This window comes from Ursus americanus, chromosome 23, assembly GCF_024610735.1.
Source record: "Ursus americanus isolate L20-20 chromosome 23, mUrsAme1.1.p, whole genome shotgun sequence".
NCBI lineage: Eukaryota > Metazoa > Chordata > Mammalia > Carnivora > Ursidae > Ursus > Ursus americanus.
In genome coordinates this window covers 10,924,135-10,947,693 of record NC_142149.1, presented here as the reverse complement: position 1 = coordinate 10,947,693, position 23,559 = coordinate 10,924,135, and the positions used below count along the sequence as shown (strand labels likewise).

Below are 23,559 nucleotides of genomic sequence, written 5' to 3'. Positions count from 1 at the left end.
CTTACCAGAATGCTGACTCTCGAAGGCCCATCATCATCATCAATGACTTAATGTATTGTCTTTCTTGTGTAACATTGACTGATACATAGTAAATGAAAGCAGAAAAAGAAATAATGCAGAAGAATATGAAAAAGTCAGTCGCAACTCCAGCTTGGGCAACAAAAGGTAATATCTTCATATTTATACCAGTAATTGACATCAGCTCTTCCATCACTGAGTGATTTGTTGTGATCTAAGGGAAGGTATCAGTGAACACGCTGTTATCATCATGCCAATTATAACCTTGTGTATTTTCTCTCAGCTATAAGAAATTATGTGCTTTCCACATTTAAATATATATGTTCATCATGATCTGGCCCCTTGCAGTTCCTGAAACACTCCAAGTTCTGTCCTGACTCCTTAGAACATTCCTATTTACCATCTTCACTGGACATAATTTTACTCATGCTTGAAGGCATGACTGAAATGTTGCTTCAGTTAGTCATCTTCTCTGATATTTCTCATCAGAGTATCTTCTGCTTCATTGTTTGCTTTGCACGGCATGTATAATTCCATGATAAGACCCGAATTCTTATTGTGACTTCATATCCATGTTTCTGTCCCCTCACTATCCAGGATCCCTGGAGAAAAGTACCTGTGTTCTACTTATTTCTTGATCCTCAGTGCTTAGTGTAATGATTTACATTATCAGTTGCTCAGTGTATTGTGCCAAATAAATTAAGTGACTCAATTAATTAAATGCTAAGGTAGGGCAATCCATTATATCAAAATGCATCAAAATGTAATTTACAATGCAATTAGTTTTTTTAACTAATACTCACTTCTATGATAGCAGCATTAATGGCAGCTTGAAAAGCCACAAAGCCTTTCTCCCAGAACATTGAACCTTCACATGTGATTTTTTCATCCATCACTTGACAATGAGCTTTCATAAAAGAAGAGCACAACCATTTATGATGGGATGAGACGATTTTGGTTATAGGTAAAATCAAAACTTCTAATGTTTCCAAATGCACTACAAGTCCCCAATAATACAGTGTATGGTAAAACTTCTCTGGTAAGGTTTGAAGAGCACACCCAAGAAGAATACACCAGAATTGCTTGATGATTGTTGTTAAGACCGTTATCAAGAATTTTCATTCAATCTTACCTTTCTCTGACTTAGCCAAGAATGCTTATTTGAGCTTTGTTCTTCTGTTGCTTTTGCCAAGAAAGCACTACATATTTTTAAACGTTTGGGAATCAATGAGCAAGAATCTTTCCTTCAGGTTATATTTAGGAATAGCACAGGAATAATAGCAAATGTAATTTCTTAATAAAACAACATGCTTAAGAACACAGGCTTTATTTAAATAAGAATGAATCTCATTTATGTTCAGAAATTAAGTACACCCAGCATATGTTTGTGTTGACTTCAGCGATCACATGTGCCCTCTAGTGGCTAATGGTATAATAGCAGAAAAACCACCTTTTAGTTGGAAAGTTACCTGAATGGTCTCTATGTTCCTTCATCTTGGGGATTCTCCCTCCCCAGTAAAACTTCAAATGATATGAGAAGGTATCATTAAAGATGACTTTCACTGCATCTATAGAGTAGTTTAAATCCAAATCGTCCATGCTTTTCTCATCTGGCCACCCCATGATTGTTCTTCCTGGCATGTGAAAGAAAGAAGTAGCTAATAAGTAAGATTTCTATGTGATCCAACGACAGCAGGCCATATTCAATTATATTAAAATAATTTATGTTAAAGCTCTTTATTGACTAAAGGCAGGGCTGGTCCTAAATAAGAGACTCATACGAGGGGGGAGTGTCTGAAATAGTAGATAAAAATCGGAGTTATGTGGCAATCACTTTTATTACAAATAGATCATGCCCTTCCAAATAAACTTTTAAACTGATGATTTAAAGCACTGAATTTGGAATAATAGCAATACCACTACTATACCAGCAATACCCCTAGCAATACACAGACCTATCCAAAGTGGAAATATATCCTATAATTATAATACATATTTTCATGTGACCATGGTGTCAATGTGGCCAAACCTCCGAAGACAACATAAATTTGTTAAATTTGGAGAACAGTTTTTCAAGATATCCACAAGATATCATGTGAATTAATGACTGTTACTGACCAAACCCAGGCCACTTAAACCACTAATTCCCTGCAGCCTGGATTCTGATGGACGCATGCTTCTAGTGCAATTGTCACGCTCCTAACCCTCTGCATCTCCTGCAATCTGGCAGCTGCCTCCAGAGGCTTCATCAGACTCTGGTCAAATCCCTTTGGCAAGACTATAGGTGGTGGTGTTTTCTTTCATCAGAGTGTCAGGATTTCCGATGATCTGATGTTTGGTGATACTATTAGCAGCCATGGACGCTCAGAGCCTAGATCCATTAATTCAATGGGAGTTTCAAAATGGTGACATTATATTGCCATCATTTGTTTTTTCTTTCCTGGTAGAAACCATTTATAAAACAGTACTCTCCGTCCTCTGTTTGATTATCCACTAGTACAGTTCATATAGGATAAATACTGGGTATCTTCCCTTTATATACGAATTTTCATAAGAAGAACTGATTTTTTTTTTAAGATTTTATTTATTTGACAGAGAGACAGCCAGCGAGAGAGGGAACACAAGCAGGGGGAGTGGGAGAGGAAGAAGCAGGCTCCCAGCGGAAGAGCCTGATGTGGGGCTCGATTCCAGAACACCGAGATCACGCCCTGAGCCAAAGGCAGATGCTTAACGACTGCGCTATCCAGGCTCCCCAAGAAGAACTGATTTTGTACCATTCTCCAAAAGCATTTTTTTTCTTTTAATACATTATGAAATTTTTCTTTACCCTGTAAATTTCCTGTCCCAGACCCTGCATCTCCTTTCCTCCAGGACTGAGACTCCTGGGTTTTCAAGACACAGGGGTGAGAGTAAGAGACTATTCCATAATTACTCGTTTGGTATATCCCACTTCCCATATGTCACAGCTTTGGAGTAACAGTCTAACACTACCCTACCAGTACAGTAGCTGAAAATGGTTTTGGTTGTTTGCAGATTGGCTTACTCTGCTTTCCAGTGGGTACTGTCTTCCTCTCCAGAGGTTCTTCTCAGGTCCATCAGATCCCCCACTGCTCCCCTTCACTCTCCTAACACCCCAGGGAGAGATGCCATGCAGGCTTGGCAGCTGTTGGTGCTTCTTCCCCACCCACTTATATTGTGGGATTTGGGGAAACACCTTACCGTCCAGTTTTGTTGGTAACTACTGCCCATGATTTCTTGGTGCTGCCATCTAATTTCTCTCTCAATTTTTTATGTATTTGAAGAGATTTAAAAACCATGCTGTCAACACTGTGCAATATTTCCAGAATCTTCTCACTAACATATATTTGAATAATACCGGACTGTCTCACTTTGATACGGACTATAATGAGGATAATAGGAAATCCCCAAATCAGTTTGTGTGTTTTGCAAATCAGGAAAACACCAAGAACTGCTGGAGAACATACCTTTCATGAATGGGGCTGAAGCCGCTTTGTTCATGATCTCCTGGGTTGTTTTGGATTCAGGTGCAAATGCAATCACATAATTAGAATCATTAAAATTATCTACACGTCCCAGATTCATTGCAGGCAATTGAGGAAAGTCATTAACTTGATGTAAATTGGAGGAAAGTCGGTATGCAAACAATACTAGAAGAAATGTGAAAAACCATTCCTACACAGCAATGAGAGAAAAATGAAGCAAATCAGCAGTTGCTCATCCACAGATAAATCATCCATGAACAACTTCAAACATATAGTTTTGTTATGTAGCTTGGACCATTTTTTCCTGTCTCCCGGTCTCCAAGTGTTTCCGCTTTCATTTGCCCCTTGATTAGCATATTTTGAAATATGGGCATCACCCATCAAGAGAGAGTTGTGGCACTGATTCCAGTTATACCTGAGAGTCTAAGTTTATCATACTTTAATGTGAGTGTTAGAGGCTAGGTTGCTTCAGGAATGACCCAGGGGTCTACAGTCACGCTGACACCGGAGTGTCAATGATAGAGCAATGTTAGGTGTCATGAAATTGGTTTCCAGCTCTCATCAACAGGAGTGAGGTCCTATTTTTATCTGCTGCTCCTAAAATACTGCTCATAAAAAGAATTTTTAAAAAAATCTTTGTCATTATGACAACATTCCGAAATTGGAAATGCAACAGAATGCATTTGAAGTCTGGTGTTAAGAAGAGACCCTATTTCATCAAACAATGAATCATGGAACACTACAACAAAAACTAATGATGTACTGTATGGTGACTAACCTATAGTAATAAAAAAAAGAAGAAGAAGAAGAGACCCTATTACATACTTTCGATTCTAAATACAGGGGCTTTAAAATATCTTATTTACCATTGGACCTTATTTTAGTATGTATGTTGCTCTATATCGAGATAGATCAATTGACAGATGTGATGCTTATATTAAAAACATTTAGGGGCGCCTGGGTGGCTCAGTCGTTAAGCGTCTGCCTTCGGCTCAGGGCGTGATCCCAGGGTCCTGGGATCGAGCCCCACATCAGGCTCCTCCGCTATGAGCCTGCTGCTTCTCTCCCACTCCCCCTGCTTGTGTTCCCTCTCTCGCTGGCTGTGTCTCTCTCTGTCAAATAAATAATAAAATCTTTAAAAAAACCAAAACATTTAAAAGGTTGGAAGTAACACATCTATATATGGTAGAAGCCAGCTTTTCTATTTATACTTATATAATCTTTACTCCATGCAGGGATTTTTGTACACTTTATTTACTGTCAATCCAAGCATTCAATATGTATTTGTTGAAAGAATACACACACAATGTTCATAAGATCAAATGCCAATACATTAACCCTTGAACGATGGGTATTTTATAAGTGATTTTTTTAAGTTAAAAGTAACTTTTTTAATGTTTTTTTCTCAATTTACTTAATTTTCTACACAAAGTATATCTGATCATTCTGATCGGAAGAAAGTTCAGTACTGGCTTAATAGAAGCAAAAGTTCAAAATGCCATTTTCTTTTTCTGTTTGTTTATATACCCGTTACTTCTCTCAAATTGACATCGTCTATAGCCTTAGTACAGTTGTGTAGAAATGCTACAATTTGTCTTTTGGAGATTTTTTTTTTTAAATTCTAGATTAAATATGGATGAAATTTGCTTCTTTCTTTGACTTTGACCCTTAACTTTTGTACCTATTCCTTCATGAGTTTCTAATGACTTCAGATGTTAAGAATTATTATCTCTGCAATACAAAGACATGGTTTTATTTTTCAGGGAGCTTCTGAATATCAATTATGTAAAGAATGCCTCTAGTCAGACATAAAATAATAATATATTTATTATATTATATATATAATATATAAAATATATTATATAATGTATTATATTATTTTATTATATGTATTGTATTTATATATTATATATAGTATGTATTATATATAATGTGTTATATAATATATTATATAAAATATATTATATAATGTATTATATATAATACGTTATATATTTGTTATATATTATATAACATATAATATATAAAATATATTATATAATATAATATATTTATTATATTCTATTATTATTATTAGGACTCTCATTTGAAATAATAGCAAAGTCTAGAATTGGAAAAATTTTCCAGGCTGTTGGTTAAAAATAGAACATATATATGAAACATTAAATAATGAAGACAAGCTGTTTGCAGTGTCCCAAAAAACACATTTCTCCTCTTTTAAAATGAGAAGGTGTAGACTCTGAACCATACCAAGAAGGTCTCTCTCTTCATCCTCCATTTCTTCAGAAAGTTCTTGCAGAGGAGAGCCCACGTTTGCTGACCCACATTTATGTGCCTCTTGCTCATTCTGACCTGTTCGTTTTAAAATAAAGAAGTAAAGGAAGTAAACGTGAAGGTCTGAAATAGGAAACATTGTGCAATCAAACCAAAAAGAAACATCGTAACAGCTATTTCCAATTGCGTGTTTAGGAAAGGGAGCCAGAAGTCTAAAAACATACAGAGGGAAGTTCAAGTTAACTAACAAATCAATTAGTTTAATCCTCATAATAAACCTTTGGGATAGATCCTATTATTCTCCCCATTTAAAAGATGAGGGATAGGAGGCACACAGAGGCTAGGTGACTTGCCAAATATAGCTAATAGTGGCAGAACCAGAGTTTAACCTGGATGACCAAGTTCTGGAGACCTCACTTTAACCACTGTGTTAATGCTGTTATCAAAATTTGTCTAAGGATTGTGTGGATCAATTCTGCGCTTAGAGCACGATTAGAAATGTTACCAACATCCAGACAGGGGGTGAGGAGCTCGAGGAGGGATTCACTCAGACTACTTAGCCATGGGCTTTGGTCTGTGCAGTCATTATCAGGAGCCCCCAAACGCTGGAACATAAGGAAAGATGACTCTCAAGAGGCAGAGAAAATATATGATTTTTCAGAAGAAAACTTTATTATAATAAACAGAAGAAAAGTTTTTAAATCTTCCATTTAACGACTATAATAGAATTCAAGAATGGAAGAAGAAATGAAAAGCAAATTACATATTTAAAAACCCCCTTGAAGTCAGTAAAGAACATAAAATCTATGAAAGAGAAAATTTTCATAGTCTTGCCAGATTTTGAAAGAAAATTAAAGCTCATTTAAAAATGATGAGAGAGAGAAAAGTACATAAAGTAGAAAGAAAAACATAGGATCAAAAGTAAAGTATTTGGTAAAGAGAGACCCAGAAAAAAGAAAAAAATAGTTGGGAGAAAAATATATTGGAGAAAATACATTGTAAAAAGGCCAATGGAAATTAATCTTTCGAGGAAATGGGAAGACATGTATATTTTCCAGAAAGGCTCCCCAAGTACCAAATACAATGACAAAAAATAATGATAGTTTTAAAATTAAAGGATAGAGGGGAAAATTAGAATCAAGTTGTCAGGGTAGAGGTGGGGTCGTTCTGGAAGGAATGAGTAAACAGTTTATAATGGAACAAAAATCATCCTGATATCTTCAAAGTGGAAGTGAAAAAGTGATTTGCCCATTTTCCTTTGAAAAAGCTACCCAAAGGGACAAATACAAAGAACACTGAAGAAGTTTCTATTTGCAATAAAATTAGAATAGGATTTAACCCCAAACCACAGATACTTCCCTACGAAATGTCAGCCAAATTATTAAATTTTGCCTCCAACTAAGGAATACACACAAAAAAGTTTTTCGACTCTCCTGAGTACAATGTGCATATTAATTAAAGATTGAGAAAATTAATTTAATCTAAAATTATGAAGAAATCCCTGAAACCCACACAATATTCTCTCGCTTGAAACGACCGGTAGGGCTAAAGGCCATGGCAGAAGCTTGGCGTCTGGTTCCACCTCATGGAATGTCAGGGAAGTGATGAGAATCTGCAGGAATACGATATCATTTTGTTCAAGTCCCCAGCTGAGATATAGAACAATGTGGAACATCCTTACACCAATGGTAAGAAACAACACAACACAAACACAATTAAAACCATATTTCCCATAGCATGAACAAAAAAACCACAGATGCAAGACCTTAATGAACTGAATTCTCAAGAAAGACAAGCCCATGAAGGGTGCAAAGAGAACCACCCTTGCAGCTTCCATAGCTGGGGTAAGCACCTCATTTGGGTGTGGGCAGAGAAATAAGGTGCATCCACTGGAAAGAATATTTGCAAAGATGAGGAGGGAAAAAAAGTCAACCCTTAGGTGATGTATGGGTGGGATGCAAAAAGTAGAATTGAAAAGAGTTGAAAATGCCAAGAATAAAAACAGCCTAACCAATTTTGTCTTCACCCTATAGCCATGTTGGATTTTCACTCAAAAGAAGTGAAAGTGGTGAAAAAGGTCCTGAAAAATAGAGAGAACCTCTTGAAGTTCTGTGCTTTCTCATGCTGTCCAATTCTGAGACCCTGCCAGAGTTGGACCCAGTGGTGTGAAGGTGCTATTTGTTGGAAAAGTCTGAGCAGAAAAATATAGTTATTGTGGTAGGGTCTGTTGGGTAAAGAGTTATGTGTCATGTCATTACAGACAAATTTGATTCTTGCAAAGTTGCAGGCCCCATTTTATTGCCAGTAGAAAAGAGCACCTAAAATAAATTTCAGATCGATGATGGCTGTTACTCCCGCATGCATATGAGTGGATAGGTGGGAGGTAGAAATAGGGAGAGAGGGTGAGCAAACAACAAACACGCGAATCAGATAAATTTGTATTTGGAGTTTCTTGAACTGGAACTCATTCTAACAGTATATTATTGGAGACGATTTAGGCCTGATGATTTGCAGGCACCCATGTTGCTCTGCAGTTGTCAGTGGAACGGTCATCCATTGCCTCCTATTTATGGGCTCAACCTTGGCCTTGGGGGTATTCCATGTAAGGGCTTAGGCTCACAGGGAGAGAGCATTAGCCTTTAGGCTTGCACACAGGTCTACCAGTCAGCCAGACTGTCAGTTTCCAATAAGTAGGCCCAGTCATTAGTAACTCCTTATAGAGTTTTTTGCAGAGGACATTATGTATAGAGAACGTATATAACAACAACCATTCAGGACATAGCAGTCTAACAGCCATTAAATGGTCTCTTTCAACTCTAGTGAAGGCAGCAGATTCCAGATATAACGCTCAATCTGGTAGTGGTAGCATGATGTAATTATTTATATGGTCATCTTAGTGCAGTCCAAGAATTACTAGTGTATCTCCCAGAATGAGCTCCATAATTGAATTGCAAGAAGTCTATCTCATTATTTTCCCATCAGGAAGAAAAACAAAATTACCCTGAGATTTGTAAAACATAAATGCCCATGATTTATCGTAGTCAATAAAGAAAACATAAGGTGTAATCTTAGTTAACAGAACCCAACATTGTAGGAGGGGAATTGGTCCAGGAAATATTCCAAGAATAATGGCTTGAGTTTTGGCACAAAGCTTAGAGCACAAGTCAGTTGGTCAACATGACCTGGGTTTTGGGGATCGTTGTGTCTCCCTTTGATGCCATATTGAAGAGGGATGGAAACCATACAATTGCTATTGTCTCTTCCATCATATTACTAATAAGGTGTTTCTCGCTACTAGATTCATGGGCTAATGCTGATCTTATCCATGGGGCAAGAGCAAAGCCATGAATACGCTGGTCCCTACTGGAATCCAGGAGGCAGCTCAAATGGGAAGATCACTTACTCAAGGCAGAGCTAAAACCTAATCATTGTATATTACAGGGAATATTGTACACCTGCCATTTCAGCCTGAAAGGCAAGGAATAATTGAAGAGGAATAAGGCAGGCAGAAGAATGGTCCCGTTCTAATCATGGAACTTGTGAATATATTACATTTCATGACAAAGGAGAATTAAGGGAACAGATGGGAGTAAGGTTTCTAATCAACGGACTCTAAGTCAGGGAGATAATCCTGGGTTATCTAGGGGGACCCAATGTAATCACAAGGGTCCGAAAAAGTGGAAAAGAGAAGTAAAAAGGGCAATCAGCATGAGGTGCTGTTAAAAGGACTCAACCCATTGCTGACTTTGAAGATGGAGGAAGGCCAGCATGAACTGAGGAATGCGGGCAGCCTCTGGATGCCGGAGAAGACAAGAAAACAGAATTCTCCCTCGCATCCTCCAGGAAAGAATGCAGCCCTACCAGCACCTTGAATTTCATCCAGTGAGACTCACATCACACTTCTCACCTCCCAAACTGTAAGATGATAAATCTGTTTTGTTTTCAGCCATGAAGTTCATGGTCATCTGTTACAGCCGCAACAGAAAATTAACACAAGTTGCACAAAAGGAACCCGAGAGCGTGAAGACTGAGATTAAGACAAGGACGAGGGCTTTAGGACGTAAAGAGTTGCCTTTATAGGTGCCCACTTGTGGAACAGAAATTGTCCGGAAATGAACAAAGGGATTCAGAAGCTATGAGGATGAGCTCCTGACGATAGTGTCACCGTTGCAGGCTGTGACGGCCTGGAGACCCCAACTCAAACGAAACCGCGACATTACCAATTAAGAAATCAGTGCCCTGGTAAACCGTGGTATCTGAGAGGGTTAAATATGTTGCCTACGTGCCTACTCTCCTTTCTTTCTGTGGAGGAATGCGTGTGGTAGAAAGTATTATTGATGACTACAGAAAAGTAACATGATCTGTCACGATTGTGGTTATTTATTTCTGTCTGTTAAGACTGATTTTTTTCTCCCCACTACACATCCTGATGTTAAATATCAGGGAGAAAAATTACTATTCACCAAACGAGCACAAAACATCTAACTAGCTTAAATTGCTCTGATTAGGAGGTCGTGTGATCTAGAAATAATGACGTGGCTATAAAAAGCCAGTCACTCCACCACATAGAATTCCTCGTATTCAGAAAATAAACACATTGCACAACAAATTAGATCAAGGTTCCCACAGCTGTAGTATGATAAACAAAGTCAATAAAAATACTGCCCTAAGTTTTCTTCATGAAAATATTCTCAAGCCAGTTGAAACAATTGAAAACTCAGAAAATCCTGTGTCCCTCTCCCACCCCCCACCCCCAGTGCTTGCAAATCTTCTGACTGTAATTGTGAAAATAAACAAAAAAGAATAAGTAATTCTAAATCACTTGGGAAACAGCCCAACATACTTGCAAAGAGGCAACATAAAGTTATATTCCTTTCAGTGCACTCAATACCCTTTTAGATAATATATGCTATTTGTCCAAATATGCTTTAGTCATGGGGTGAAAATGAAAAAAAAAAAAAACAAAAACCCCACTTAGGTTTTTTAGCCATACAATATAAAATACTCGATGACTTGGAAAATCAAAACAACTAATAATTTACCACATTTACCAGTTCCCATCCAAATGTTTGGCATTCCCTATTTGAAATCATAAGTTAGTTTCATACACAAAACAATCACAATTTTAGAGATTAACTTACTCTCAGGAAAGCTGGAGCAAGAATCTAGAAACAGTTCATCCACAGGTCTCTGCATGTCCTGGAGAAGAATTCACATTCCTTTTGGGTCACTACTACATCATGCTTTTAATTTCATGTTTATTGTGAATAGTTCCGTTTTAGAATGATTTCCGAAAAGGATTATGGTCTTAATTCAGCCAGGCTGCCAAAAACTCTGGGGCTCACATCACATGGTGACTTCTTTGCTGTTTTCCATTTCTTTGTCTCCTGGCCAGCAACTCAGCAGGGAGTTTGTAGTTGCAGATGGCTGGCTGGACATATCAAAACATTAGGAGCCATCAAACCAAAGAGAATCTAGTCTTTCTCAATTAGCTTTTTCATACAAGGCCCTAATGGGAGAGTGGGCCCCCGGGACAGTCTTTTTAAAGAAAGGTAAGTAAAGAGACAGTTCAGAGAAAAGCAGGGCAGAGAGAGGTAGAAAAAGAAAAGATTAAAAAAAAATGATAGCTATCAATATAAAATCAGGTCAGAAAGTAACTCAAAACACTCCACTTGAGTTCTTAAAACCTAGGTATAGAAATATGGCAATGAAGCCATGCAGTTTTTTCAGGGTAAAAACCATGAACTCTGAATTTTTATCTGCATTTCAGTTGTATTGCATGCAAGGCAACCACAGCATCTCTCCTGGAGTGCAAAGCAGGCGTCTTTTCAGCAACATCACGTAAAAGCACTTGCATTCCCAAGATATATACCGGCTTGTTCTTTCCATAACAAATCCCAGCAAACAAACCACTTTCTCTATAACCAATTGCTGGCTTTGAGTAGGTCCAGTTTTCCATATTTTTCAAGACACATTTTTAACAGGTGAGAGTTGCCATTCTATCTTCTTTGAGCTTTTCATTTAAGTTGAAGACAAGGCAATTCCAAAACTGCTTGTAATGCATAGAGTTTGTTTTTGGCTGAAAAAGAAAAGTGAAAAAGGGCCACTCTCTTTCTGCTCGCCCTAAGTCTGCTCCGTGCCTCTGCGCTGTGATTGCTTTCTGAATACACAACTGAAGGAGGAACAATGTGCTGTGTGTGCAATTCTTAAATCGAATGGACTCATCTGTGTCGCACTGTCTACGGTAATTACATGAAATCTTCTTCACCTACTTCCCATCCCTCCATGTTTATTCAATCACGTGTGCTCTTTTGCCAACTGTGAGTTCAGAAATTGCTCAGCAAGCGAAACAGAGGCAGATCGAACTCATTAATGCTTGAACCTGTCAAACTTAAAAAACAAAACAAAAACCAAAACTTCTGAGTGTTTCTGCATGTCTGTCATCTTCTGTAGAAGATACAAAATTATCACATTTAATAACATTGCCCGCATTTTGTAAACAGAGAATATAATTGAGGAAATGCTTTTCAGTAACTTTTTTCCTAGAAGAATTTTGTATCAAGGATGAAGCTTATGCCTCTGGAGCTCGTGGGCTCCTGGACTCTATTCTCTTTTTCTTTTTTTTTCATTGAAGCAGAGTTGACACACAATGTTGCATTAGTTTGAGGTGTACAACATAGTGATTTGACAAGTCTATGTGTTATGCTGTGCTCACCATAAACATAGCTACAATCTGTCCATACAACCCTATTATAATACCACCGACTCTATTCCCTATGTTGTGCCTTTCATCCGCATGACTTTTTCATTCCATAACTAGAAGCCTGTCCCTCCCATTCCCCTTTAGACACCATTCTTTTCCTTCAAAATGTTGGCTTCTTCCTTATGTGCCACGCTGCAATCTCTGTACCACTATAACCGAGCAAGGGCGCTCTCACTAATCTTCTTTTCAACATGTCCTCAATGAAGCCATATGTCTTCACTCATCTAAATAAGCTTTAGAATCCACTTGCCGATTAAAAAAAAATCATCCTCTTGGGATTTTAAAAACGGAATAGCACTGATTTTATGCAGAAGATCATTACTAAGCAACCACATATGGCACTTACGACGTGCAGGGCACGCTTAAATATTAACACATTTAATCCACATGATAATCTTATCAGGTAGGTGCTATTATAATCACCCCCATTTTACAGATGAGAAAAACGAAGCCCAGAGAGTTTAAATGACTTGCCCAGGGACGCCTGGGTGGCACAGCGGTTAAGCGTCTGCCTTCGGCTCAGGGCGTGATCCCGGTGTCATGGGATCGAGCCCCACATCAGGCTCCTCCGCTATGAGCCTGCTTCTTCCTCTCCCACTCCCCCTGCTTGTGTTCCCTCTCTCGCTGGCTGTCTCTATCCTGTCGAATAAATAAATAAAATCTTTAAATGACTTGCCCAAATTCACACAGCTGGTGAGTAGCAGATCCTGGGTAAAATATTCAGACCCTCTCCAATTTGTAGCTTAAATAACAAATGCTATGATGTCTCATTTGTGTGTGTCTCTGTTCACTCAGTGATTCTCACTTTAGGTACATACATTTTTATAATTTGCCTCACTTTTTGCTTCATATATTTTGCAACAATATTATCCAGGGCCAGAAGCCTTGTAGATTTCATATGGCGTGAAACAGTCCTTTGAATTCTTTCCCGGCTGCTTGTACAGAGTACTTAGCTCCGTGGATCTATGTGCAGCCTCAACACTGTGTGCAAAAGCAGAAAAAAAACCCAGTTTGCAAAGGAAGAAGAGTGGAGCCACCCAGCAGCCTGAGAGAGAGAGAGAGATAGAGACTGAAAACATCTGCATGTTTCCCAGGAACTTTGCTGTTCTTGCTTTTTGTCCTTCCTCAGGCCCAGCTGCGTAGCTGCACTTGGGTTTTGGCAAATACTCTCCAAAAATTTCTCTTTGTTTTTTTTAAGTATAAGAAACGTATTCTACGGTCCTGTTTTGTGCTCTCTCGCTCTGTCTCTTTCTCTCTCTTCCTGCATTGAAACATCCTTTGTACGATATATTCCTGCCCTTGATTTTTTTTATTAAGATTTTTATTTATTTATTTGACAGAGAGAGAGAGACAGCCAGAGAGAGACGGAACACAAGCAGGGGGAGTGGGAGAGGAAGAAGCAGGCTCCCAGCGGAGCAGGGAGCCCGACGTGGGGCTCGATCCCAGGACTCTGGGATCACTCCCTGAGCCAAAGGCAGACGCTTAATGACTGAGCCACCCAGGCGCCCCCTGCCCTTGATTTTTACTTGCATTTGCATTTCTCAGATATATTTTTACCTACCTCTGTCATCTGCCTACAGGATGTCTCTTGAAGCAGTGTAACTTTATTTTTCTTTTCACCTAGTCTGTAAATCTTCTACTTTCTGTGAGAGATCCAAGTCCCTGGAATAACCAAGTCATTTTGTCCAGTCATCTCATTCTGCAGTCTCTAAACTAAGCTTTACTGGGGTTTCCCTATTTCTCCATTTCTACACTGATCATGTTTTTTTCTCTGTTCCTCTTCTTAGGTTCCCCTTGTCCTTTTCTCCTCTCCTGTGGAAAGCCCATGGGTGAAAACTTTCTAGTCTTTCATTCTACTAGTGATCACCCTTACATGTGACAAACATACTTGAACCTGCCTTACTCTGGCAGGGGGAAAAATCAGCCTAAGTCTCTATCTTTCCCCCATGACCTGTGATTTCCATGTCCATATGCCACGCTCTATGGGACAAGTCTGCCAGGATATTTGGCCTTGAAGCCCAAGCTTTACTCCTTATAAGTGCTGCAATGCTGGGCAAGTGACTCATCCAGGAGCCTCAGTTCCCTCACCTGTAAGATACAGAGGATATGATACTATGCAGTATGGTCTTTTAGGATTTGAAAACCTAGAATTTGAGGTAGGATTAAAGGAAACAACACATGTAAAATATTTAGCCCATACCAAGCACTGAGTGAGCACTCAATAAATGGTAGCAATTTCACTCTCCACAGCCTTGGCAAAACTGAAAATTATAGGTTGTTTTCTTGGTTTTTTTTTGTTTTTTTTTTTACTTAGAGTATAATTAACATAGAGTATAACATTACTTTCAGGTGTATGCTATAATGATTCAATGATTCTATCCATCACTCAGTGCTCATCACAGTAAATGTACTTTTAATCCCCTTTGTCTAGTTCACCCACCCCACCCACCCACCTGGAAATTATAGGTATTTTAAAAAATTACTAATCTGATTGATTAAAAAAAATACTACCACCTTGATGACTTAACGTACATTTCTTAGGTTACTTGTGATGTCAAGCATATTTTAATATAATTTCTGGCCATTCGTATATTGACTAATAAATCTGTCCTTTCTTCTCTACCTATATTTCTGTTTACTCTGTCATTCCAGATTTTTTGTTTATGCTTTTGTTTTTGACCACGACTGAAAATACCTTAAATTATTTATTTAAAAAATAATGTTACTGCCTTCTCACATGTACTTTTGCTGATAAGTATGCTTATCTAACTCTGATTTTCATTAACTTAAGGTATTTCGTTGTTCTTGCTAGGTTATTTTAGGACTTTCTCATTAGTGGCAAATGTATGAAATTTCACAAAAATGTGCCTAGGTGTAGGCTTTGGTGTTTGGTCCTGCATGGCACTCTGTGGCCACTTGGCAATCAAAGAACTTGTGTGTTTCGTTTTGTTTTGTTTTGTTTTGTTTTGTTTTGTTTTGTTTTGTTTTGAAGTTCTGGGAAATTCTCAGCTAATATTTTGGTCCAATATTGCTTCCCTTTTAGTCTTTCTATTCTTTTTTCTTGGAAATTTATTAGGTATTTAAGATCGATTTTCTTTATCTTACCTTTTTCCTATCTACTGTCTTAAAACTGGAAAGTAGGGGCGCCTGGGTGGCACAGCGGTTAAGCATCTGCCTTCGGCTCAGGGCGTGATCCCGGCGTTATGGGATCGAGCCCCACATCAGGCTCCTCCGCTATAAGCCTGCTTCTTCCTCTCCCACTCCCCCTGCTTGTGTTCCCTCTCTCACTGGCTGTCTCTATCCCTGTCAAATAAATAAATAGAATCTTTAAAAAAAAAAAAACCTGGAAAGTAATCCATTTTCACGCCACATAAATCTCTTCAACGTACAATTTTTATTATGTCTCTCCCATCGCTTCCTTCACAGTGTCCTGGCTTCTTTGCAAAAGTACACAAGGCTTTTATCATCTGGTCACTGCTTCTCTCTCCAGCCTGCCTTTGCCTTAACCCTTCCTCCAACCCCAGACATACTTAGACATGATTTTTTAATTTTATTTTTATTTTTATTTTGAGAGGGAAAGAGAGAGCATACTCGAGCATGCAGGCAGAGGAGGGGGCAGAAGGAGAGGGAGAGAATCTTAATCAGGCTCCACCCTCAGCACAGAGCCTAACACGGGGCTCAGTCTCACAACCCTGAGATCAGGACCTGAGCTGAAACCAACAGTCGGACACTTAACCAACTGTGCCACCCACGCACCCCTAATTTTTTTTTAAACGAATGCATCATACTCTCATTTACCTCTGTTTGCTCCCCTGGAATCAACCCCTCCTCTCAACTGGCCTTCCCATAATGACCTTACAAATGATCGTTGAAAGACCTAGTAGTTATAAGTAATAATTAATGACTATCCTCCTAATTCTTACTTGTCCTTCAGGTCTTGGGTCTGACTTCTCCTCCCAGAGGAGCCTTCCTGACCCTCGTACCATGTGGGTTAGATGCCCCTCTCAGGGGCTCCCGTGGTACCATGTACTGCTATGGTAGTATGTACCTCACCATACTCTAATCATACTGACCTCTTTCCCACCATAGGCTGTAAACATCTGAGGAGTATCACAGATGCTTCACTATGGTTCATATCACAGAGCCTAGGGCATGAAAGTTGCTCGGTACATATATTTTGAGCATTAGATGTATGGTGCTGGTGTGAGATAGGGAAGCAAAAACAAAACAAAACTATGATGTATTCTTTCTAGAAGCCTGGTTATGGAAGAAAGGCCATTGGTTGGGTGGTAGCCAAAATGAGTTGCTTGGTTCAAGAGTAGGTTTTTGTTTTGTTTTTTTTAAAGGTGGTGTTTAGAGGGGAAAGTGAGGAAGGAAATGCTGAAAATCAAGTAACAAATGGAGCATTGCTTTCTCTTGGTGGGAAGAGGAGAGAGGACTGGGTCAGAACCAGATGACAGAAGAGTCTTCCACAGGAGATGAGAGAGTTTCTTTGTCACAAGAAAAAAGGAGGCGAAAGAGAGGGCTGAGTGAATTTTTAAATACAACAACACGAAGTAAAGAATTCACCCCATGAGAGTTAAGATTTATTTTTCTGTGAAGCAGAAGGCAAATTCTAAGAACCGACAAACAGATGTGCTTGGCAACTGAGGACGGTGTTAGGAGTCTTGAAAGGGAAGAATGGAAGTTTTCCTTAGACGTGTTAGTAAGTCTCAAGTCATGCTGAGAGCCCTGCAGAGGTTGGTAGGACTCCGTAACACAGAAAGAAAATTTGTGAAGTTTGCCTCTGAACTGACGCTCTATATAACATATTTTCGGAAGTTGTTTATCGCTGATTAAAATCATTGGTGAATCAAAAAAAAAGGATCAATGGCTACTGAATCTGATAAATCATGAGTTAAAGACTTGAAAATGCTTAAAATGAGCAAGCAAGAAAAGACATAATTACCAAACAAGATGAGTTACTCAAACTCAGGACACAAGCCTCAGCACTGGCAGCTCAGTGACGAAAACAGCAATACCAAAAGTAAACGTATCGTTGAATTTTGTGACATTTTTGCTCTTTCATTCTTTCTACAAAAGGTAATTTGCCTAATGTATAATTAAATATGACTTCATATTTTTACTTCTATTCACCAGTTTTGAATTTAGGAAGTCATCGGGTCTATACGAGTTTCTCCCTTCTTTTTACTTTACGTAAGCCTGTTAAGCCCGGGGCTTTTTGAACATTACCACCAATTATAAGTACGTCATGACAAGCTATAGATAGATTTGCAGAAGCTGCACAAACACAGCTCACTGGGTTTGAAAGAACTACGCAATACTGACATTGAATTTCTCTTTGACTTTTGTTGACAGTGGGGGAATATCTCCGGGCAGTATGTGAAAAGGAGTTTGTTAGTCATGGTAGATACCAATCTCAGTGCAGCAAATCTGAATGGAGAGGGGAATCCCAGCTCCTTCTCTCTTATCAATTAGGAAATCCAAGCCTCAGTCCACAATATTTTTGGTTACCAATCTTTCCTATATGTATCTTTTAGATATTTGATTAAATCCATATATCCAGAATTTTGCAGGAACTTTTTTTCCTTCACAGCAGTTATTTACTATTATATAAGAAGCTCAGAAGCTCAGCCTTTTTGTAAAAGATAGTCAATGAGAACAAAATTAATTTGTTGAACAAAATCAAACAAGAATCTATTCTGTTACTGAAAAATATTGCTTACGACGTACAATTATTATTTTTCTAAACCCACCCCGGGAGCACTTTTGCAAGCTTCCCAGTCTGCTTAGTGTAAAACCTAAAAAGCTGGAGGAAATGTTGGGCCAGTTATCTTTTAATTGACTGTTTGCACCAAAAGAGCACATGGTATAATTTTAAAAGACAACCACAAGATTTCTACCAGTTGCTGGACTATGCTATTGTGTTTGTTCCCTCAGCAAAGACATAAAATGGATGAATAAAATATAACAAAAATTCAAAGAAAAATAAATATCCGGATGTCAGAAATGAAACAGTAATAAAAAAGCTAAAACAAGATTGCGATTTTAAGCCAGTTAAGTTTTAGGTGGTTTGACAAAGGCTGATTGGTAAGGCAGCTAAAATATAATTCATGTGTAAGGATAAAAGAGTCACATCTTTAAACAAAATCTGGGATTTCTCTTTTATAGATATCACTGAAAGAACTGATAGATACTCCTCAAGAAGAAAAACACTAAAGCCAGAAGGAAGTAGTTGATTGTTGAAAACTAATAAATATATTGATAAACTAAATAAATATTGATTGTGCAACATAATGGTGACAGTGATTAATTTGTGTTTGGGGTGGGAGGAAGATGTTAGTTACAATAGGGACTAAGATATCAGACAGTAATTATGTGGGGGAAGCAGGAGAGGTGATCAGAATTAAGCTCCCTTGAAATCTTTTTGTTCAAGATGAGGACAGAAATACTGATTAACTTTAAAAATGCATTATCCAATATGGTAGCCACTAGCCCCAGGCAGGTATTCAAATTTAAATGTTAAGTTTTAAACCAATAAGATTTAAAATCAAGTGTCTTTACCTCTGACAGTCGTCTTGCTTCTAACAATAATGAAAAGCCAAGCAAACTGGGGGTGCCTGGGTGGCACAGCGGTTAAGCATCTCCCTTCGGCTCAGGGCGTGATCCCGGCGTTATGGGATCGAGCCCCGCATCAGGCTTCTCCGCTATGAGCCTGCTTCTTCCTCTCCCGCTCCCCCTGCTTGTGTTCCCTCTCTTGCTGGCTGTCTCGATCTCTGTTGAATAAATAAATAAAATCTTAAAAAAAAAAAAAAAAGCTAAGCAAACTGAAAATCAATGATGTTTCCTGGACCCCTCAGAGATCAAAGCTTCAGAGCAAACCCCAGCCTTGAGATCTGAAATCATAGGAGTCCAAAAGCATTGCGGGACCTACCACTTCTTATGATTCAGACTTTTATTTGGGTTCCCACTCAAATATGCTTTCTTTCAAGGAACTAGTAATACTCCCAGATGTGGAATATGCATTCCCCAAATCCAAATAAAGCAACCAAATGCTGGGCTTCTTATTCGGTCCTAGGGGTAAGGAAAAAGTCATTTGTGGAATATCCCGGGTGGCTTCTACCCAGGTTGTTCCTAAGAATGTTATCATTAGGGCAGGTCCTTGGACCTTTGCTGGATTTATCAACCAGTCTTGGTTGCATAAATGTAAATCACCACTGCATTCAAATCCATCCCCAGCCTTCTCTTAGTTTCCAATATTATCATGTCATCAATGTGGGGTATAACTACCCTGGAGACCTGTATCAGGTCCACATCCCTTCTGAGCGTAAGCTGTTGAGTTCAGATGACCCATGATGGCACAGTGACTGTGAACTGGGATCCTTCCCACGTGAAAGTAAACTACGGTTGGGTCTCTTCCAAGATTGAGATACAGAAGAAAGCATTTGGAAAAAAAAAAAAATCACTGGGCACCTGCTGTATTTTGTGGGTGGTTGAAACTGTGTCTGGAATTTATTTAAGCCTCCATGGTCCACTGTTAGTCTCCATGAGCTATAAGACTTTTCCACAGGCCCCAGAGGGCTATGATACAGAGAATTCATTGCTGCCAGCGTTCCAGCTTCTAACATATCATCAATTAAAGAGGTAATTTATTGCCCATCAGGTATTCTGCATGTTTTAAATTAACCACGTGTGTAGGCTTGAGAAATTCTAGTGGTCCCCATTGAGCGTGTCCAATTAAGACTGGCCTGAGGGCAGACTTTCAGGCCTTCTATTTACAATATTAGGTAGGGAAGTAATTGCTAGTCCGACATAATATCCACCCAATTAATACAGTCAGGTAAAGGAAAACCAACCACCTCACATAAAGTTTGCTCAGAAATCCCAATTTTCATCTAAACTTTCACCTTAATCCCATCAACCTTTTAATCTCCATATCTTCCATGATCTAAATTAAGCCACCTTTAGGTGTCACCAACAGGTTTCAAATCACAGCACATTGACTCTTGTGTTAAGGAGTCCCCCAAGAAGTTTCCCCTCCTCTCCTTCCTCTCTCTGGCCATTTTATCCACACATGTGCCTATGGCCTTGGGTCCCCACCAGACTGGGCCAGAAGACCCTGGCCTCTCCTTCAATATTTACTTTGATTAATCTGCTTACTCTATACCTCAGGCAATTATGTGTGGCGTTTCTCACATAATCTTTGCTCTCTGGCTTTTTAAATTCCTCCAAAGTGGGGTAAATGGACAGAACCTGTTTGGGGCCTGCTAGTGATGGGGGACCCACGCGGAGTTTCACTGGTGCATACAAGCTTCAATAATGCTGCATCAACACCTATGTTTCAACACCATCCGTGTCCACCACATCCATCCCTTTTTCAATAACCATCTAAAAACGTCCTTACTGCTGGGTGGAGTCCATTGACTCTCCTTTCCATCTCTCCCATTTTCTTTTTAATTACTTTGGTGACCTTGGTATCAGTAAGATCCAAATGAGGAAGCTAAGGTAGCAACTCTGATAAAACTTCCCAGATGGCTCGATGTTGCAAGAGTAATGTCCCATGGGGTGCCCACGTAACAGGGGCCCCCTTAATCACAGCATTTACCATAACTGGTAATGGGCATATTCAGTGGGCGAATATCCTAGTTACTATAAAGCCAGTCCCACACGGCTTGCCTGCAAAGCATGTCAGCTGCTTCATCTGAAGTGTTCCACTTGGCAGTTATAGGGGGAGTCGGGCAGTCTTCCTTCTCAGGTAAGCATACCTTATGGTGGCTTTTGTCCAGTTCACCAGGAATCCCTCAGGAATAATCTTCTGTGTGTCTGGATCACATATAACCATCTGTGATTGTTCAATAGTGGGCTGCAGATCCTGTATCAACCGAGACATGCTCTTCCACTCTGAAACATTCAAAACCAAAGACAGACCCCAAATTAGTTACTCTCATAGTCCATTTTGGTAGAGATTCCTCAGGAAGCTGATAATTTGATCCACAAAATGAGACATCTCCTTCACTTTATACCCCCTGGTTTTAGTAGTTTTTTGGTTTTGCCCTCCATCCACCACAATGACTACCTCTTTGGTGAGGTACCTTCCTGGCATAATTTTTCCCTTTCTGAGCAGCTTTGAGGCTAGGGGCCAAAACTCAGACTGACCCAGATTTGAAATTGTTCCAACATCAAGGTCCAACTCAGAACTCTTATTTGAGCTATTACAGATAATAATAGCCAAGAGATTGTATATTGAACATGCTTATTATTTTACATTTCCTTGCATATTGTTGGGTCTACTCTCATCTCTAATTCATAGGTAACTTGTACTCTTAGTAACTGATCAAAGAGCAGCAGCAGTTTTATGCTATGAGTGACTAGGTAGCCATCCAGAAACTAAGGGTTCCTCATCTCTGCCCTCCATTCTTTCTGTTCCCAAACCACATGTTTCCATGACCCAGAGCAGTTCTAGCAAATTCCACTTCACTGACACCAAATGTCTAGGAAAAACTGTTTTTTCCTTTGTGTTTTCCTTTGCTCTCATACTTTACTTCTGGACACCAAATGTGTGGTGGTGGTGTTTTCTCCCCCTCATACTGCCCAATTCTCCAACATCAGCTGGGTGTCCTACAATTTGATTTATCTGACACTATCTGTCTGGAGTTAGCATCAGATCCCACCTGTTAATAGCCCTGTCTTCCAAGATTGCCTCTGCTTCAGGTGCTAATCACAAGTCCCATGTCGTCTCCTCTACTTCTGACTTTCCAGCTATAAATGGGGTTCCCATGACCCCATCCTTGGGTTTGACAGTTTGTTAGGACAGCTTACAGACCTCAGGGGAACACGTACTTATGTTGACTGGTTTTTTATATAATAAACAATATGATAAAGGATTCAGATGAAGAGATACATGGGATAAGGTCTGGAAGGGTTCCAAGCACAGCAGCCTCAGTCACCCTGGAACTGGGATGCACCCACCTTCTTCCTAGCATATAGATGTTCAACAACTTGGACGCTCTCTGAATGCAGTATTTTTGGAATTCTTATGGAGGCTTCATCAGATAGGCATGATTGGCTATCAACTCAATTTCCAACGTTTCTCCCACCTCTGGAGAATAGGGATGGGGCTGAAAGTACCAAGCTTCTAATAATGGCTTGGTCTTTCTGGTGACCAGTGCTGATCCTGGAGCCCACCAGAGTCTGCTCATTAGAACAAAAGACACTGCTATCATCCAAGGGACCCCCCAGGGCTTAGGAGCTCTGTGTTAGGAACTGGGGTCCAAGACCAAATATTAGAAGGAACTGGGGGCAGAGACCAGTATATATATACACATTTCTTTTCTTTTCTTTCATTTCCTTTCCTTTCATTTCCATTCCTTTTCTTTTCTTTTCTTTTTATGCAAGTGAATACAGAGAATTGCAGCCAAGACCAGCTTACCTGGAACAGAAGCCAGTAGAGCCATAAACTAGGAACAAACACCTAAAATGGTAATTCTGATTATTTGCTGAAGTGAGAAGGACAAGGTAAGAGTAGGACATTCCTGGGGTCAATAGTGTTAGAGGGGCCAGAAGCAGATGCATGTAACTGAAGGAGGGCAAATGTTATAGGCCTGGAAGGGTACATCTACTGCTTGAGATCTGGAACTAAAACGAGGGCAGGAGGGAAGAGATCCTCTGACCTCTTTCCTCTTCTACCTTCACATCTATCGTTGCTTTTTCCTGTTGGATTGGTCAGACCCAACTGGAAGCCAACCATGAAAGTGGGGAATTGGTGATGCAGTCCACAGTGGTCAGTCTCCCTTGGAAGGAGTATAGTAGGAAAATAAAGAACAAAACCAGCAAGGACCTGTCTACAACAGAGTTAGAGATGATACAACTATTCTCCCTCTTGAAAAAATCCTTTCTTTTGTTTTATTCTGATATCTTTCCCTTTTCATACCCATTTATCTGCTAGATATATGAGTATCTATATATTCTTGAATATATTCTTAATAAAAACCCAAGTTTTCA

The 23,559-nt window shown here is 39.3% G+C and overlaps 1 protein-coding gene across 4 annotated transcripts in view; it reads right to left on the bottom strand.

Annotated features, from left to right (window-relative positions):
• The window catches only part of ABCA9 (ATP binding cassette subfamily A member 9), a 59,917-nt gene extending 48,538 nt beyond the window's left edge, over positions 1-11,379 (bottom strand). Inside the window, exons 1-6 of one of the 4 annotated variants that reach the window (XM_045814056.2) lie at positions 10,937-11,370; positions 5,772-5,873; positions 3,504-3,711; positions 1,488-1,652; positions 822-925; positions 6-232 (exon numbers count right to left, since the gene is read on the bottom strand). In XM_045814056.2, the coding sequence (XP_045670012.2) occupies positions 6-232; positions 822-925; positions 1,488-1,652; positions 3,504-3,711; positions 5,772-5,867 (800 nt within the window). In that variant the 5' untranslated portion in view covers positions 5,868-5,873; positions 10,937-11,370. Of the gene's footprint in view, positions 1-5; positions 233-821; positions 926-1,487; positions 1,653-3,503; positions 3,712-5,771; positions 5,874-10,936 lie in introns of those variants that run through there. The other 3 variants (XM_045814055.2, XM_087854184.1, XM_045814058.2) reach the window with 3 other exon arrangements.
• Between the last annotated feature and the right edge of the window lie 12,180 nt (positions 11,380-23,559).